This window comes from Micromys minutus (assembly GCF_963924665.1).
Source record: "Micromys minutus genome assembly, chromosome: 1".
In the NCBI taxonomy this organism is placed as follows: Eukaryota; Metazoa; Chordata; class Mammalia; order Rodentia; family Muridae; genus Micromys; species Micromys minutus.
The window spans coordinates 53,055,409-53,074,236 of NC_137969.1; the positions used below are offsets into that span (position 1 = coordinate 53,055,409).

An 18,828-nucleotide genomic window follows, 5' to 3' on the forward strand; every position below is an offset into this window, starting at 1 on the left:
CCATTAAGGGGAGAACCCTGCCTAGTGCTCCCCTTACAGCCTCACACGCTTGACCCCGCCCCTCTTCCCGGCAACTCCCTGATTGGCTTTCAGACCTGCTGAAGCGCCCAATGATTGGCTGAGGTATCGTCATACGCGATACGCGAAGCCCTAGGGGCGGAGACTGCTGGCTAGAGCCGGGTGCCCGGAGCTCGGCTTCACTTAGCCAGTGGCACAGGAAAGTACGCTTCTTCGGTGGGACCTTGAAGCAGGCGAGGAGGACTGAGGGGCGACGGGGCGGGGAGCTGGGAGGCATGGCGCGGCCCGATGACGAAGTGGGGCCGGCCGTGGCGCCCGGGCACCCGCCGGCGAAAGGATACCTTCCGGTGCCCAGGGGCGCACCGAACGGGGAGGCGCGCGTGGAGCCGCATGACGGGCCCGAGGCGCTAAACGGAGGCCCCGGGCTCGGCCTGCCCGTCGCGGGAGCCTCGGGCGGGCCGCAAGCCCTGCTAGCAGCGGAGGAGGAGACCCAGACCCGGCTGCTTCCCGCGGGCGGCGAGGAGGAGGTCCCGTGCCCTGAGCGCCCCCAGCGCACGGCGCTGTCGCCCCGGCGCTTCGTGGTGCTGCTCATCTTCAGCCTGTACTCGCTGGTGAACGCCTTTCAGTGGATCCAGTACAGCAGCATCAGCAATGTGTTCCAGGACTTCTACGCTGTGTCGCCGCTGCACATCAACTGGCTGTCCATGGTGTACATGGTGGCCTACGTGCCCCTCATCTTCCCTGCCACCTGGCTGCTGGACACGCGAGGCCTGCGGCTCACGGCGCTGCTGGGCTCCGGCCTCAACTGCCTGGGCGCCTGGGTCAAGTGCGGCAGCGTGCAGCGGCACCTCTTCTGGGTCACCATGCTGGGGCAGATCCTGTGCTCCGTCGCCCAGGTCTTCATCCTGGGTTTGCCTTCCCCTGTCGCCTCTGTATGGTTTGGACCCAAGGAGGTGTCGACGGCTTGTGCCACAGCAGTGCTGGGCAATCAGGTAAAGACTGGAATGACTAGATACTGGGGATCCTCTCAGGCCGGTAGGAAACCATAGGCGGGGCTGGGGCGACGGTCGGTGTGGGTAAAGTGCATACTGTAGAAGCATGAAGCCTCAGCTCCAGCAACCGCGTGAGAGAATTGCGGGGCACGGCGGCTCCAGGTTGTATTCCCAGCCAACATTGACAGGTGAGGAGGACAGCTCCTGAGAAAGGACACTCCAGGTTGCCCTCTGACCTACGCACAGGCGGGCCCACAGGCATGCTTGGAAACGTTGGTAGTGAAAGGGATCTCATGTATTTTTGTCGCCACTGCAGGAGAAAGGCTTGAGATCTGGGAAGTTTGTTTCTATGTTAAATGTTCCCGATTTCATTCTATTAGTATTAGTAGTTAGCCGAGCTTGACACGTACTGAGCACATATAAGTGAATGTTCAATAAATGTTGTGCTGATAGACTTGGCAGTATCACTGAGTCCAGCTATTAGTTCTTAATAGTGAGACAGTGGAACGCACGTCACTGATCATGGAATTAGTGGGTTAATAAACCAAGACTCCCTTAAGAAACAATCTTGTTTTTTTTCCACCATCATAAATTCAAATGCCACTAGAATTTTAGAAGTAATAGTAAGTATAAGGTTTTTGTGTGCTTCCTTCCTTCCTTCCTTCCTTCATTTATTTAATTTAATCAGAGTTTCTTCTGCTCTGTAGGGCAGGCTAGTCTGGAATTCACTGGGTCCCCCTGGCAGGCCTCAAACTTGACAATTCTTGCTTCAGACAATGAGTCACCATACTATTATGTTTGCATTTGCTAATTTTAGGCTTCTTGTTGTAATTTAAAATTTTGCTAGAGGGCACTTGTAGCACCTGCTGTTTTTGTCACCACTGTAATTAAATGTCACCATTGTAAAAGATGCTTAGTAGTCATTCAGCTGAAGGACATCTAGTTAAATCTGTAACCCTAGTTATATTGTTACATGCAGCTATGTAACCAGAAAATGTTACTTTCTTACATCAAGTCCCACTTGGGTCAAGATCATGGTTTAAAATGCCCCAAAAGACTAAATGTGTGTGCCTATTTTATTAGAATTACTTTCTTTCTCTAAAAATGCAAAAGAAAGGGTCACTTAAACTATAATTGCTTTGTATCCAAAATAATTTATTACTGATATGTTGATTAGTTGTTTATGTTTAGATAGCAGATTATTTTTTAAAAATACTTATGTTTCTGGATTATTTTCAAGATAAATGCTTTATTAAGCACAATAAAAATATCAACTCCATATCTATGAAGTATTAATTTTACAGATAATAAGTGGAAACTTTTACTTATAGGTAGGTGGACTCCCCTCTTCTCAGCACATATCTGATCGTCCTATATTCTCCTAAGTATTCTCATCCCTTCCTTGGCTCCTATAACTGTACAATTGTTCATTATGGCTGAATACACATTTTCAGCCTCATTTATGGAGTGATCATGTAAAATAATATTAAGCAGCAGCATGCAGTCACTAATCTTTGTGGCATTAAAGAGATTTGTGTGCATACCATTTAACTTACTAAGTTTGGAAACTATTAATTTCTTCATCCAATAAATAGGAAAATTGAAACTTTAAGGAACGAAGTAATTTTCCAAAGGTGATAATAGAACTTATTCACATATAAGTGTGTCTGGTTCCTGAATGGTGGCTCCTAACTTTCAGGACTCTAGAAAGAACCTTTGCAAATACAGGTACTTTAAGCTTGCCAATGCTTCCCAAAGCACTTAATGTGAAGTGTTTACAGTGAGTTACACGTCTTTATACTCTGTGTTCTTTGGTTTTTTAAACAATGCCAGACTTGTACTTGCACAAGGGCCTCTGCAGAAACATTGGTTCCCTGTGCTTACAGTATTCTTCCTGTTCAGATTACATAATTACGTACGGACTACTGCCAAGCTCTCTTCAGGTCCATTTTTAACGCTGAGCAACTTTCTTGATGGCATATGGAGTTACTCCGCCCCTTTCTTACTGCATCATTTTTCTCTCTCCATGTAGCCCTTCCCACGGTCTCGTGTTTATTATTTATATATTTACAAATCTACGTTTTTATGCTCATCACTATTATTTTTTTATTTCATTTCCCCAGAGTTTTTCCACATTCCTTTGTAATTACTCATTTACTTTCTTTTTCTTCTAATTCTTCTTCTTCTGAATTTCTTCATGTGCATGTGTATGTATACAGGTATACATGTAGGATAGAGATGGTTGGGTGAGTGCACACTTGAAAACCAGAGGAGAATTTCAGACACCCTCTCACTCTTCGACTTATTCCTTTGGTGAAGGAAGTCTCCCATACACCTGGGATTCAGGTTTCTCAGTTAGGCTGTCAGCCAGTAAGCCCTAGGGAATCCTCCTGCTCCCACTCCAGTGCTGTAAGTACAGAGGTTCACAGGGTCATGCCAAGCTGATTATGGGGTGCTGCCATTAGAACTCTGGTCCTTATGCTTGTGTGGCAAGTGCTTCTACCCACTGAGCCATCTTGCTAGCCCCCAGTTGCTTTCTATATGGATTTGTCTGTGAGGAATGTTTTATATAGATGACATTATATAATGTGTGACTTTTTGTGTCTGACTTAGTTCTCTACCATGTTTTCAAAGTTCATCATATGAATATAATTCATCGTGGGAACATATTTGATAAACACTTAGGTTATTCCCATGTTTTGGATTTGTGAATGGGGTTGCTGTGAATGTTCGTGTGCAGTTATTTGATCATCTGTTTTTAGTTTTAGGTCAGGTACTTACGAGTGGAATTGAAACATCATATTTCAGTTCTGTACTAAACTTGTGAAGAAACTGTCACCTGTGTCCATCACGGCTATATAACTACAGTTTCCCATTGTTTTCTGTTCTTACCAGAACTGTTCTTATAATCACACTATCCCAGTGGATGTAAGGTGGAGTCCCTTGACAACACGGGATTAACCATATATATATTCTCAGCTGTTTGTGTGTCTTCTTTGAAGGAATGTCTTTTCAAGTTTGGCCCATTTAATATTAGGATCTATTTCCTCTATGTTGTATGAGTGCTTTATTCCCTTACCAGATAGATACAAGGGAGAAGTTTGAAAAACATAACCAGTTGTGACAAAGACATTAGGCCAGACTTCTTCGGGTTTACCATGCACCTTTGCACGTACTGTTTCTCTTTATATTTTGTTAAATGCCAGCCTCTACTCTCTGCTTCCTGTCAATAGCTATTAACAGGACTGTTTATTTTACAGCTTGGAACTGCAGTTGGCTTTTTGTTACCACCTGTTTTAGTGCCCAAGACACAGAATAACACAGACCTATTGGCTCACAAGCAGAATGACACAGACCTCCTGGCTCACAACATCAACACCATGTTTTACGGAACAGCATTTGTCTCCACGTTTTTATTTTTTTTAACAGTAATTGGTAAGTGAATTGTTTCTTCTAAGGCTTGGATAAAAGCATGAGAAATATGAGAATAACTAACCTTGAGAAGTTCTGCCGATGGTGTCTCCAATGCTGGTTTTGTTCTGGCTTGCCGTGAAGTGTCTTGCCTGGGGACCGAGCGGAACAGCTCTAGGGATATGTTATGATGTCATGGCCCACTACATATTTTGATTTTTTTTTTTTTTTTTAGCATTCTAAATTGGTTAAAGACTAATCAATCCCATTTATCTTCCTACTAACTCAGCTTGGTGAGTGTTCCTTTCAACCATGTGCCTGGCTTCATCCCCACACTCATCTGGGTGGAGTGTATCTTGGACTTACTTAGCCTGCAGCTAGTTCTTGTCATGCCTTGAAATGACACAGAGGCCACCACCTTCCCTGTAATGAGACATTCCCCCAGGGATTCCCAGTGCAAAGTTAACTGGGTCTAAAGTAGAAAATGTTCCTGGGCAGCATGGAGAAGTATAGAATTTCAAACTGTGGCAACTATCTGCTTGTTAGGGCCACGTCAGCAAAGCCTGGTTACCTTCACTCGTCCCCGAGTCCTCCGTCTGGCCTGTCTTTTGAAGGAGTCAGTCAGATCAGCTGCAAGCAGCCATCACAGCTTGGAAGAAGCTTTGGGAAGGTCTGCTTTTTTTTTTTTTTTTTTAAGTTTAAGGGGAAGCAATTTTGATTTCAGGGGAGAATATAGGCAAGGTGTGTCTGATATATGTTATTGCCAATATGTATATATTGCTGTTGCTGTATCTGGAATTATGCCCATAGAGCACTCAGTCTTTCTTGAATGGATTTGGTTAGGAAAAGAACTATGGAGTTCACAAACCATTTTTTTAAAAGATTTTATTTATTTATTTAATGTATGTGAGTACACTGTATCTGTCTTCAGACACACCAGAAGAGGGTAGCAGATCCTGTCAGATCCCATTATAGATGGTTGTGAGCCACCATTTGGTTGCTGGGAATTGAACTTAGGACCTGTGGAAGAACAGTCAGTGCTCTTAACCACTGAGCCATCTCTCCAGCCCCCAGACCATTTTTTTAAACTAAGCATTTATAATGAAACTATGTTATAGTTGGAGGTTTTAGATATACATATTAAAATTTTACCTTGGCTATAATATTAGTAAAACTTGGTGGTTTATGGTTTCCAGACCTGAGGTTGAGTTTTCAGAGAAACATCTGATTGCGTGGGCCGGTGAGCTACAGGAGGTTTAGGAAGCTCAGCCTACGTCTGCTATTTTCCTTGAGCTAATTAGGCAAATGCTCTCTCTGTGGCGTCTGAAGTATGTGCTGGTGTCTTCCCAGTTTTTAGGTTTGCAGTTCATCAGCGACTGGTGTATCTGAAGTGTGCACACTGCCGGAAAGGAACACATTTTTCTCTTACTGTTTCAGCGTTTTAACAAAAGCTTTAAAATAAATCTTTGCTGGCGAGGGAACCTCTTCAGTCTGTTCTTCTAGTTGGTACATTTGCTTTGCTTGATAAAGAAGGAAATATTGCTTATGTACATTTTAGAGAAATGGGTCTTGTGCTTACAGCATGTTTAAGTATAAAGTGTCTTCCTTTCAGCCATTTGTAAATAATCACATAACCTCAGGCTTCTGTCTTACTGAATCTTTAACTTGAACATCTCTTCACAAGAAATGAATAATTATATCAGCATCTTTATAAACAGGGTTGGAGCAATGGCTCAGCATCTAAGAGCACCTGCTACTCTTGCAGAGAACCCATGTTGTATTCCCAGCCCCCAAGTCATTGGGTGGCTCCAACCCCCTGTAATTCCAACTCCAGGGGATCTGACTTCCTTTTCGGACTTCCATAACCACTGCATTCATATGCACAGACCCCAACACACACATATACACATGATTGAAAGTAAAAAATGTTTAATGAATTAAGTAATGGAGAGATGACTCAGTGGTTAAGACCACTTGTTGCTCTTGTGGAGGACTTGGTTCAGTTCCCAGCATGCATGTGTCGCTCACTCACAACCATCTGTAACTCCAGTTCCAGACAATCTGATGCCCTCTTCTGAACCCTGTGGGCACCAGATACTAACTTAGTTCACAAACACACATGCAGGGAATTCACTCATATACATAAAATAAAAATAAAATTTTAAATGATATCTGTAGTTGAAATGTATTACAGTATGTATATTTATGTGTAAATTGTTACAAATAGGTTTTTGGTTTTCAAAGTCAGGAAAAAGAACAATAAAATAGGTATGACTTGGCTTATTATCTTTTGTAGTTTGAGAAACTAAAGAGCAAACTATACATCTAATTAGTTATTGATATGCTCGTAGCTCATATTGAGAATGGAAATAGAACTGTGTATGTGGAAACAATGGGATAAAAAGGGCTTATTTTCAAGTGTGCTTTTAGTGTTTTAACCATGTGACTCTAGACATGGTATAAAAGCAAGAAAAGAATTTGTTATGATGCCACATACCATACTCCCAGCTCTTGGGAGGTGGAGGCAGGAGGTTTGGGAGTTCAGGATCATCCTCGGCTACATAGCTAGTACAGGGCCAACCTGGACTACATGAGGCCCTGTCTCAAAAATAAAAGACAAGCCAGACTCTCAGTGTACAGCCGGTGTGTGAGAATCGTGCAGTAAACAGACACCCACTTGTGTCACCATACTCAAGTATTTTCTGCGCAAAAACAAATTGAATTTGAAAGTTCTTACTTCAATCTCCTGACTTACTAGAAGAAGTGAGCTTACATCTGCCTAAATCCTACTAATTAAAAATTCAACCAAATCCTTATAATTTATGGGCAAAAAGTACAGTTTTTAGCAAAGCGGCGTGTATTAAACGGGTATACATCGTCTCCCTCTAAAACTTTCTTAAAGGTTCACTTTGTGTAACCCTCTTCCTTGTCCTCAAGGGGCATGTCCGTGAATGAAACCTACCTGGGATTCCTAGGAACTAGCCCTAGCCTTCACTGAGTCCACACTAATTCTTTATTCTTCCAAGAATTCTCGCCTCTCACATTTGGACGGTAGATATGTACCAAAGTGTGGTTCAGTGCACACTATGTATATTGGTTCTTATTAATCCTCAAGACCCTTTGAGGAAGGTATTATACTTATTCCCGTCTTACTGAAGTGCACACACACAAGGAAAATTTAATTTGCCAAATATCACTGTTAGTAAACAGGCAGGATCAGACTTAAGTCTGGGCATCTGTGAGCTGCCATTGTGTAAGCTGGCTGCAGGCTTTTCACCTGCCCTGTTCTCAGACAACAGCTTGGAGGGTGTTTTCTATAGGAATAAATGCCTAGGACATAAGCACATAACTTACTTAACCCATTTATTCTGTGTGTGCCACATGGTTGGTTACCTCTCCTCAGTTCATAGTTCCTTCCTATCTTTCTACCAGAACTCCCACCTTTTATTTCCTGCCTGTTCACTAATAAGCCATCAGCTTTCTATTAATAGGTGATGCTTCCACATGGTACACAAGAGTCTCTGCAAATACCATCATTTTAACTTTTACTTGCCCTTAGTTTTTGTTTCAATTCAAATATCCTCTTAGAAATGATAATGTTCTTAAATTTAAAATCTGTTCATGTGCATCAGCACTAAACTCTATGGTTTAACTCGGGTTATCAGTCAGAAACTTGAGTCACAATACCAAGAGAGACAGCAGTAAAAGCATTTAATTTTAGTCTACTTAAACACAAGAATGTATAGACTAAATTTGTAGTTGTACCTTTTTGATTCTTCTACTCAAGATGTCTACAGGGCTGTAAAATGGCATTTTACTTAGTCTGTAAGTATTTCAAGTTCTTTAGGAAAGTCTGATTCTTTTTTAACTGAATATTGTATTTATTATTTATTTTTGATCTCTATGTAGCCCTGGCTGTTCTTGAACTCACTATGTAGACCAGCTGTCCTTGAACTCAGACAGATATACCTGCCTCTGCCTCTCAAGTATTAAAGCATGACCATCACATCCCATGTTAAATATTCTTCAAAAGACACAATGCATCTTGTGTAACGATTGATCATTATAAAATTTTACATATTTTGTGTGATCTTTATAGCAGCTTATCACTGTTCTTTCTATTTAGTGAAAGAGAACCAAAAACTGTGGCATGTGCTCAGACAGGATAGGCACAGAATTCACAGTGTGCTTCCTAATAGGACAGTGTGTGATGTCTGTCTGAGTCACGTACAGTAACAAAAGGGCTCTGATTGTCATTGTGTTGGGTTCGGTGCTCACTCTGAGAAGCCCGGTCGGCTGGTCCTTTATCACTGAAGGAGCAGTGTTAATGCCAAGTTCTTGAAGCTTCTGTGCCTAATGTCAGCTAGGCAGCAATTGCTATTTAAATTTAATAATCAATTGTTTTATCGGCACAGCTTTGTAGTGGGAAAAGATATTTGCATTTCAAATGTAAAAAGAAAGCCTATTTCCTGCTTTGAGATAGCAGCTCAACAATAAATACTCATAGACAGCTGGCCTTTCATTCCTCTTTCCTCGTGTAACACAGAGTCTGACTTTCCAACAAAGTGTAGCTGGCACGTACAGGCTTCATTTTGCCAACAGGGATGACACCTGTATACAGAAAGCAAATCTAAGTGGAGTTAAAGACTGGTGAGAATCACTTTTATTTTGTATGAGTTTTTATTTGGTTCACTTTAACTTACTGTGCTATAGTACCTTAAACCTAGGAATCTCTTGCTGGAGATTCGTGACCACAGTTATTTACAATCTAAAGTCTTGATTGACGACTCTGAAAGTTTTTTTATTACCTATGCTAATGAAAAGAAATGTCTCCACCCAACTAGGATACTGAGAGACTTGCAGGACAGACTCGAGGCCTTCTAACAGTGCAAGCATCAGATAGGGAGAAAGGAAGAGGAAGAATTTCAGCAGCTAAAGGCTTTGTGTCTACCCAATGTAAGGATGCTACAAATAAGTATCTATGAGTTCTATCTCTTTTTGAATTAGTTCTGAGCACTGAACTAAGTACACTTATTTGGTTTTAGTTACCTCATACATAATGCCCTCCTCCCCCCCAAAAAAAACTTTTAATTTTCTGTTTTTATCAACAAATAGAGAAATGACTCATATTTTTTGGGGAGTTATAAGGACCATTCTTCCTTTCCCGGTGACTCTCAAGCGTGTCTGGGTATTAGGAACCTCCAGTAATTTTTGCCTCTAGTGTAGTCTTGCATTCCTTTCTGGAGAGTCTTTCTATTGAACTTTGTAGAGAATTTCAAAATCAGGATTAATTTTAAATTTCCAAATGATTCCAAAACTGGAAAAACTAAAATACCAGACCTAACCCACTTCAAACTGAAAATAAAATGGACCTCTTCTAACCAAGAAGAAGAAATTGTTATGAAAGGGAGAAGGAAAAAGAGAAAAAGAGGAAAATGGTGAGAGGTGGGGCGGGGAGATGGGTAGAGGGAGAAAGCTAAAATTATAATCTTTTACAAAACACATTTTGGGCTGGAGAGATGGCTCAGTGGTTAAGAGCACTGACTGCTCTTCTAGAGGTCCTGAGTTTAAATCCCAGCAACTACATGGTGGCTCACAGTCATCTGTAATGAGATTTGATGCCCTCTTCTGGTGAATCTGAAGACAACTACAGTATACTTATATATAATAAATAAATCTTTTAAAAAAGTTATAAAAATTAAATTTTAAAAAAAGAAAACTTTTTTTTTTCACCTGCCTCCTTATGACTCTCCTGTGACTGGTGACAGGTCTATCTGGGATCTGTAGTAATGGAGACATGGTTTCATGGAAGCCTCTTGATACCTGAAAAGGTCACTGAGTTGAAGCATTTATATCTCCCAAGTGACTGAATATAGAAGTCAAATCCTTGCCACAGTAAACATTGATCTTGGTTAACTACAAATGGAACAGTCAGTGGGCAAAGGTGGTCTCGTTGCCTGGGGTTAGTCAGCTCAGATGAATTGGCCAAATCTTCTCTGAGTTTTAGTTTGGAGAGGTAAGAGAATAATGCCAAATTATTCATCACTTAGAAGAAAAAAAAAAACTTCACCATAAAAGATTTCACTACCTCTTCAATCCTAAACTGAATCCTGTTCTCTCCTTAAGAAAGATGCACATACTTAACTACACAGGGTGTGAGGGTGCCATACGTACGTTGGTCATCTGTGGTCCTTTCTATGCATGTGTCCAGCATTCAAGGAGAGGCCTCGTTTGCCGCCGAGTCAGGCTCAGGCAGTTCTTCGGGACAGCCCCCCTGCACAGTACTCCTACAAGAGCTCTATGTGGAATCTGTTGAGAAACATCCCCTTTGTTCTCCTGCTGATCAGCTATGGTAAGTGGCCTTCTGCTTCCATTGGTGACCTTGGAGCACTACAGACTCTCTACTGAAACATTCATGACATTGGCTCGTGACCTCTGTACAGTAGCCATGAACATAAGTCTTGAGCTAAAAGCAAAAGTACATGAGAGACTATTCTCTTAATGTGCTGTAGCCTTTTTTGAGTCCACCACTTGGTTGAGTGTATAAGTAACATCCAGAATGTAGGGGCTGTACTTGCAGATATATGTAGAGAAACCCACTCTTGTTTTTAAGGGTAACATCAACTGTAGGGATGTTAAATGTCCATTGACAAGACAAGAGGTACCTGAACTGAAATATATTCACACTATGGACTATTACACAGTAGAGAAAACCTGTGAACTATAAGGAAAACTGTCCCTGGGAGCCACAAAACAATATATAGATGAAGTTCATGTGCAGAATAATTCTGATTGCCCAGGGTTACACCTATGAAATTAAAAACATGTGATGAAGATAGGGGAACTTTTGGAAAAGAAAGGAAGAAAAAAGAAGTCTGAACCAAAGATGGCAAATTGTTAATGTCTGCCGGAAGCCAGTGATGAGAGAGCACGTTATTCTCTGGTTGTCTTTGTGCACCTTTATATTTAATCGTAGAAGGGATGAAATAGTAAATCTAGACCTCGGGTAGGTTACCAATCTAGCACATGGTAGGGAAGGCACACCAGGAATCACATGTGTGAGTCCAAATAATCAGCTGTTTTAGTTTTTTCCTGTGTTTTTATTCTTGTATGAATTGTAAGTCTCTGGTCCAAGGTTTAGTTCTCTGAAGGAAGCATTCTGTCATGACGTTAATGATGAGGATCCCCACCCCACCCCCGTTAAGATTTTGTTTGTTTGTTTAGTTCAGGGTGTGGTGCTAGGAATCAAACCAAGCGCCTTGTGCATATTAGGCAAATACTCGCTGAGCCCTGTTTTATTATTAACCACCATTGGCTGTAGCTAATGGTAAATGCAGAGTAAATATTGCTTGAATGGTTGCCATATGCTTAGTTACCCGTGGAAATATGATTTATGATCCACATGCCTGAATCAAAATGGTGTGTTATTACAAATCCTACTTTCTATTTTTTGTTGCTACAACAAAATACCCAGGGCCAGGTATTTTATAAAGAAAAGAGATGTATTTAACTCATGTCTTTGGAGGCTGAAAGTTCAAGACCAGTTAGCCCCATCTGCTCAGTCTCTGGTGAGGAGTCCTTGGGAGCATGATTGAAAGGGATGGAATTTGACTTTATTCCAGTGTGTTTCGTAGCCTTATTTTATAAAAACCTCCTCAACTAATACCTGACTCACTCCACAAGACCCAAGTGAATCTCTCTGAGGAGCCTCTGTGCCTCATCTCCTTGCTCTGGCCCCACCTCTTGAAGGTCCCATCACCTTTGATCCACCTGTGCAGGAGATCAAGGTTCTAGCACATATCTCTTGTAAACTTAGTGATAAGTCCATCTGTCCACTTTCTGACAAGAGGTAATGGTAGAATTTAGTCTTCACAGGCTGACAACATCACGTATTACACACGTTGTAAAGGATTCCATGTTGTTTCATAGAATGGTGAACTTAGCCTTTTTTTCTTCTTTGTAGGTATAATGACTGGAGCATTTTATTCAGTTTCAACCTTGTTAAATCAAATAATACTGACATATTATGAGGTAAGCTCTTGTTTTCTGAGAGTCTTGCAATGAAGCATTGGCTAGTTTGAAACTCACTGTGTAGACTGGGCTGGCCTGGAACTTGAAGTGACTGCCCTGCCTCTGTCTCCCAGTGCTGGCATTCTAGCTTTGTGCCACCACGCCTGGCAAGTTTCTGCTTTTATCTTGTATGCTTGGCCAAGACTTTTTCTTTAGCAATATAAATCACATTAGCATGGCCATAAAACGAAGGACTGTGGCCTTGTTGTAAACAGTGGTGTCTGTTTCTGAAAATGGCAGCATTCTACCTACAGCTGGCAGTGGAAAAAGCTGAAGGAAGCAGATTTGGGGAACAGAAGGCCAGTGGGTCTCACAGTTACAGCAGAGGGGCCAGGGTGGCTCATGTGACTCCATTCCAGTTTCTCTGGACCCTGGGCTTAGCGCAGTCACTGTCTCCTGTACTTTTTACTAGGCACTCCACTGTGGCAAGACACATCAAAAGACTTTAACTCGCAAAGCCTTGTAAGGAATACAAGCCTAAGCGTCAAGGCCTGTGGCCTCTTGTTTAGGAACCAGCGCTCTTAACTGTGCAACACTGTTGCCTCGGCTCTGTTTGCACATGGATAAATGGTTTCCAGTCTTACTGACCAGTAAACATAGCCACAGAGGGCCAGGAAGTATTTCCTTTTTTTACATTTATTTGTTTGTTTGTTTAATGTATGTGAGCACACTGTTGCTGTCTTCAGACACACTTGTGAGCCACCATGTGGTTGCTGGAAATTGAACTCTGAAATAACAGTCAGCACTCTTAACTGCTGAGCCACCTCTCCAGCCCCTCCTTTCATTGTTTTATGTCTGTTGTTACTGTTGCTGTTGTCTTTAGCCCATGTAATGAGTCTTCCTATCATGTGCTTAATTTTTTATGATTATTTTAGTTAACTATGTAAGTGTACAGAAAGATGAGCTATCAGTTTGAACTAGAAATATCTGGTTTTCTCTTGCAAATTATGTTAGGAAGAAGAAGTGAATGCCGGAAGGATCGGGCTGACGTTGGTGGTAGCTGGAATGGTGGGCTCTATTCTTTGTGGCTTATGGCTGGATTACACTAAAACTTACAAGTAAGTTACCGTAGGTAAATAAATGCATAGCAAGCAAGTAAAGATTGATTTTTAAAGAGACAGGGTTTCACTAGGCAACGATCTACCTGCATTCTATTTCACTGGTCATCCTCATTTCACCACTGAAAATGTGAATGCCTTACAAACCTTCTACTCTTGGCTTTGCCCTTGTGGGCTGTTTTTTTCTATGGAAGAATTACTGTTGAGCCTGCTACATTATGTACAGCTGAGAAGGCTGGTTTGTCTGTCTGAGGAGAGAGGCAGCTGGCAGCACTGCTCTCTGCAGAGGGAGCCACTAATGTGTCTGTGTCTATTGTAGGCAGACGACTCTGACAGTGTACATTTTGTCCTTCATTGGAATGCTCATCTTCACTTTCACACTGAACCGTGGTTACAACATCATCGTGGTGTTTTTCACTGGTGGGATCCTCGGGTAAGTGTCAGGTGACACCCTGCTTCTGTGACTCTGAAGGAGTGTTTAGAGGCCCTCCAACGGCCCTTTTGATATTTTAGACTAAGAGTTCCATCATACACATATAAATATGCTGCTCCTCAGAACTAAAGCAAGCAAAACTTAAGCTCGTTTTGGTAGGCAGTTGGTGAAAATAGATGAACTTGTCTGTCCAAGTGGCCGCCTCTCTCATAGCCCACCTGTCCTGTGCTCTTGTAGCTTCTTCATGACCGGTTACCTCCCCCTGGGCTTTGAGTTTGCTGTGGAGATCACTTACCCTGAGTCTGAGGGCACGTCCTCAGGGCTCCTCAACACTGCTGCACAGGTAATCCTTTGCTTTCTCTAAAGAGTTAACCAGGTGCCAGAGGACCAGGAGTTCAAAGCCAGTCTCAGCTACATGAGACTGTCCCAAAAAACAAACAAACAAAATCACAGGTGATTAATAAATGTCGTCAGTGAGCAGTGAACTTGCTCTCCCTTTGTGGTTTAATAATCCTGCTGTTCCGTGGTTGTTTCTAGAAGCCAGATCATAAGGAAAGTCCATTAAGGAGGGTTCTGTGGGGAAAGTGTACTTGCTTAAAAACAGCAAAGTCAATAAAAAAAATTATATATTTTATTTTAGATATTTGGAATTTTGTTCACATTGGCTCAAGGAAAGCTCACAACAGACTATAATCCAGAGGCAGGGAACATTTTCCTCTGTGCCTGGATGTTCGTAGGCATCATTTTAACAGGTAGGTGCTGAGTGTGTGCACCATGTTGTCTGTGCTCAGTATTGTACATTGCTGCTTTGTGGCTTTGTGAATGAGATCAGAAGGCTGAGCTTGATGGAGCATCCTTTAACCACAGCACTCAGAAGGCAGAGGCAGGCAGCTCTCTGAGCGTTTTGAGGCCAGACTGATCTACAGACTGAGTTTCAGGACAGCAAGGGGTTACCCTGACTTGAAAAACAAAAAACAAACAAACAAGAAGGAGATAAGAATCATGACTCAGTTTCCTCCAGATGTGAGTTTGTCCTTTCATTTTGGTGGCTTCAAACTTAATACCATTTACTCTGCATAAGAGGCAAAACTGGGGTGCACGCAGGTTCAATTCCCAGTGCCCAAATAGTAGCTCATAACACTCTAGTCCAGAGGATCCAATGCCCTCTTCTGGCCTCCTCTGACACCCATAGACATAAAATAAAAGTAAATCTTTTTGAAAACTTTTAAAAGTCATATAATTTATCTTGTGTGTGTGTGTGTGTGTGTGTGTGTGTGTGTGTGTGTGTGTGTGTTTTATCACCTTCGACTTGGACATATGAATGTCTCAGACCTCCCCACCCAGGATTGTATTCCCATTGTGCATACCTATTTCTCTTGAATTCTCTATTTCAGTTAACTATTGCTCTGGTCCATTCAGCTGCCCAGATGATTAATTCTGAAGTCATCCACTTTCCCTCTGATTACCACATCCGTTTTACTCACATCCTGCATTTGTTAGCTGATGGGAGAGGCTGAGGTCCTTTCTCAGCTGCCATAGTGCTGTTGAATATCACAGTGTTATGTACCTTGTGCTAAATGTTACACGACAAAAAAGAGGAAGGTACCAGTTCATAGTCACTCTTGGTGCTTCTGTTTTAGCATTGATCAAGTCTGATCTGAGGAGACACAACATAAACGTCGGGCTTACAAACAGTGACGTTAAAGCTGTAAGTATCAGATACTTCTATGGCTGCACTCTGTGTGTACAGGGGATAAAGGAAACCGTTCTTGTTCAGTCTGTAACATTTCATTATAGCCAATTCGACAACTGGCTGTTGAATCACATGATTCGGTTGTGGTGAAATCTCCTCAGTGTCAATTATTTTTACAGGTACCAGTTGATACTATGATAGATCAAAAACCAAAAGCGATGGTGTCTGTACAGTGGGAATCTTCACTCTGAAGACGGGAAGGCTGCTGCCCCTCAGCATGGGGATGTGGCATTGTCTTTGGGCAGCTGTGTGAGTTGTAAGACTTGAACATCATTGGATGCATTCTGAATATGATTTTGTTTCATGTTATTTTAAGCAATAATTTTGCTTAAAATATTCTTGCTTACCTCATGTTAACACTCCCATTCATGTAATACTGTCTATTTTCAGTTGTATATTGTGTACCTGAAAGTAACATCCTTGACATGTTTTTCAGGATGCTTTGGTTTTTTATGGGGGTCAAGTTCCTGTAAGACATATGAGAGTGTGCAATTCAGACAGAAACATGAGAGTGTACAATTCACATGTAAACACACAGTATATTCCAGTCTGCCATCACCCCACTGACCATGCCAGGGTCACAGCCTGAGTGCAGAGACCATGAGAAGTGCTTACCCACGTAGACAGGGCTGGGACGGAGATTCCCATGTCTTATGCACCATTGTGCAGAGTATTGTGACACGCTCTGGCCCACAAAAGCAAACAAAGCACAACATCTGTCCTATGCAGAGATGAAATCCATTGTACACAGGTCACCTGAGTGCTCTCTGCTCCTTCACACAGATGATGCTAACACACCACAGCTGGAAATAGCGGTTTTACTCTCTTAGAAGAAACGCTCGTCATCCGTGTTACAGGCTAGCTCATGATTTCTTATATCACATTTATATTTTGCCTTGAAGATGCCTAAGATAAGGAAGTCTGTGATGACTTCAAAGAGCCCACGCACCTCCATTTTGTGGAGAGCCCTTGGAATGTTAGCTGCTGTGTTCCCAGGATCATTCCTCTGACCACTGTTTTTGAGGACTGCCAGCCCTTGTGTTCCGTGAATGCTGGGAACATGTTCTGCTGCACCATAGTGTGTGTGTAGTCAGTACTCTGTGGACACTATCTTTTACACACTCAGGACCAGGCGAATGGGACCAAGAGTATTTTCACAGTGCCTACCACTGTGTTTTGTTTACAGTGAGAATTAAATGTCTCTGATGTTTTGACTCATAAGCTTACATTCATGACATTTGATCAGCCATAACATTTACATAGTGTGATTTTGTAAATTTTACCAAAAATTTACATAATATAAAGCACACACCGAAAAGGTAATCATGTAATGAATATGGTTAAAGCAAATGCAACTTTGACTTAGGTAAAATTATCATTGATTTATCTTGATATTATATTATTCTCTTTCATTAAATGACTATAAATTATGTGGAATTTGACACTGGAAAATGTACTGAAAGAACTTACGATCTCTGGTGTTGTGTCCTGGGCTTGTTTCTGCCTTGGTAACTCGGGACACGTCATCTGCCCTCTCTGACAGCATTTTTCTGATCCACAAAATAATCTGTTCACATTGATCTAAAAGATTTTTTAAAAATATTTTCATTCATCATGAAGTAGACCAAATCACCGTACCACAGGAATTTAGAAATCTAGCTAGAATCTGGGCAGTGGAGGTATGCAACTAATCTCTGTCTTGAAAAGCCAAAAATAAATAAATCAAGAAAGAAAGAGAAAGAAATCAAGCTGGAGAAAAATTCTGTGGAAAACTGAGTAAGCAATTGTGATTGCGGTAGAGACGGAGAACTTCAGGTTTGGTTTTAACTTTTTTAGTCAGCATGTAATAATTCAGGAAGAATCTGCATCATCACCGGCATCTTTGGTGTTGATACCACAGGTTACAAATGACCAGAAGTGCACTGTCTCCCTGAACCGTTTCTACTTCTAAATTGACCATGTTGTTTACAACGACCACATACATCTTAGCTCCCAAAGCTTTGAACAAATTACAGATAAAAGTTGGAATACCTAATGTCTGAAGAGGATACTCATTTTTTGTTTTTCATTGTTTGGAACAGGGATAAAGTATGATGTAATCACACAAAGTGAGTTGATATTCTCAGTATGTTAAGTGGATGTATGGGTAATGTATCAGATAAGAATTTGACACAACTCTGGGCTATGGCTTAGAAGTCATTGTCATCACCTATGTCCCCATTAGGCAAAGGTTTTCGAAGCATTGTGTCTGTAAACATTATGTCATAGCTTTTGTCTTTTGAGAATATTGGAGGACTTGCTTTGAAAATGTATGTTAGTAACTGGAACATATGTTGATGTCTTCATTCCTGTTCTTATTTTTGCTATTTTTATAATTTCTCTATGTGCCTGTTCTTTATTATTTCATACTTAAAATAAATTTATTTTTTTAATGCTAATTTTATGTCTTTTAAAAACAAGTCTTGGTGTCTGGTACGTGTGGGAAGTTAGAAAACAATCATATGATCTTAGAGTCAGCCATAGAAGGTAACAAGTCCACTGGTATCAGTACTCAATAGAAAATAAAATGTTTTATTTACTTAACAATGATGTAAGAGTAAGCTGGGAAGGGGGCTCAGCGGTGAGGCGTGTACCCTGCTCTCGTAGAGGACCTGAGTTTTGTCCACAGCAGGCATGGTCACTACTGTTCAAGGGATCCACCACACTCTTGTGGTCTCCATGGGCCACTGTACTCATGTGCACGTGCCCCTACACATGTTTATAATTTAAAACAATTTAAAAATTAAAAAAAGAGAAACTTCCAGAGAGTGATGTCTGCAAGACAAGACAGTGCAGAATTGGTCTCGGAAGTACTGTTGCTCAACACTCATGCCTAGCACTTTTGTGGTTTCAGCACAGTTCCAGTAGGAACCCTGAAAAAGGCAAGTTAAGTTCACTTTAACCTCATCACCCTCACTCACAGTGGCACAGCACAGTGCCAAGAAAGGCTCCACCAGAGAGTGCCAGGCAAACACTGACTTCATAGACTATGTAGATGCTATCTAACTGGTCCATTTTGTGCTTAGTTAGTCCAACCAGAATATCGAGCTGATT

The 18,828-nt window shown here is 41.5% G+C and overlaps 1 protein-coding gene across 3 annotated transcripts; it reads left to right on the forward strand.

The window, feature by feature from the left end:
- The first annotated feature begins 223 nt into the window (after positions 1 to 223).
- FLVCR1 (FLVCR choline and heme transporter 1) lies at positions 224 to 18,167 on the forward strand. Of its 3 annotated transcripts, none has more exons than XR_013975080.1 (10): positions 224 to 1,010; positions 4,271 to 4,445; positions 10,633 to 10,773; positions 12,385 to 12,452; positions 13,446 to 13,549; positions 13,869 to 13,982; positions 14,220 to 14,325; positions 14,623 to 15,005; positions 15,623 to 15,690; positions 15,855 to 15,905. XR_013975080.1 is itself a non-coding variant. In XM_080919111.1 (10 exons), exons 1-10 carry the CDS (start codon positions 294 to 296, stop codon positions 15,924 to 15,926), a joined length of 1,677 nt encoding a protein of 558 aa, XP_080775237.1. In that variant the 5' UTR covers positions 224 to 293; the 3' UTR covers positions 15,927 to 18,167. The 3 variants fall into 3 exon arrangements, 1 of the variants encoding a protein (XP_080775237.1); XM_080919111.1 differs by having other exon boundaries at positions 14,623 to 14,734; positions 15,855 to 18,167; XR_013975081.1 differs by lacking the exons at positions 10,633 to 10,773; positions 12,385 to 12,452; positions 13,446 to 13,549; ... (3 more) ...; positions 15,623 to 15,690; positions 15,855 to 15,905 and having other exon boundaries at positions 224 to 1,198; positions 4,271 to 4,325.
- Positions 18,168 to 18,828: the final 661 nt, after the last annotated feature.

Coding starts and splice junctions, on each gene's coding strand:
- FLVCR1 (XM_080919111.1), top strand. CDS start 294: ATGGCGCGGCCCGATGACGAAGTGGGGCCGGCCGTGGCGCCCGGGCAC. Junction 10,774..12,384: donor TCTCCTGCTGATCAGCTATG/GTAAGTGGCCTT, acceptor TCTTCTTTGTAG/GTATAATGACTGGAGCATTT. Junction 15,691..15,854: donor CAAACAGTGACGTTAAAGCT/GTAAGTATCAGA, acceptor TTATTTTTACAG/GTACCAGTTGATACTATGAT.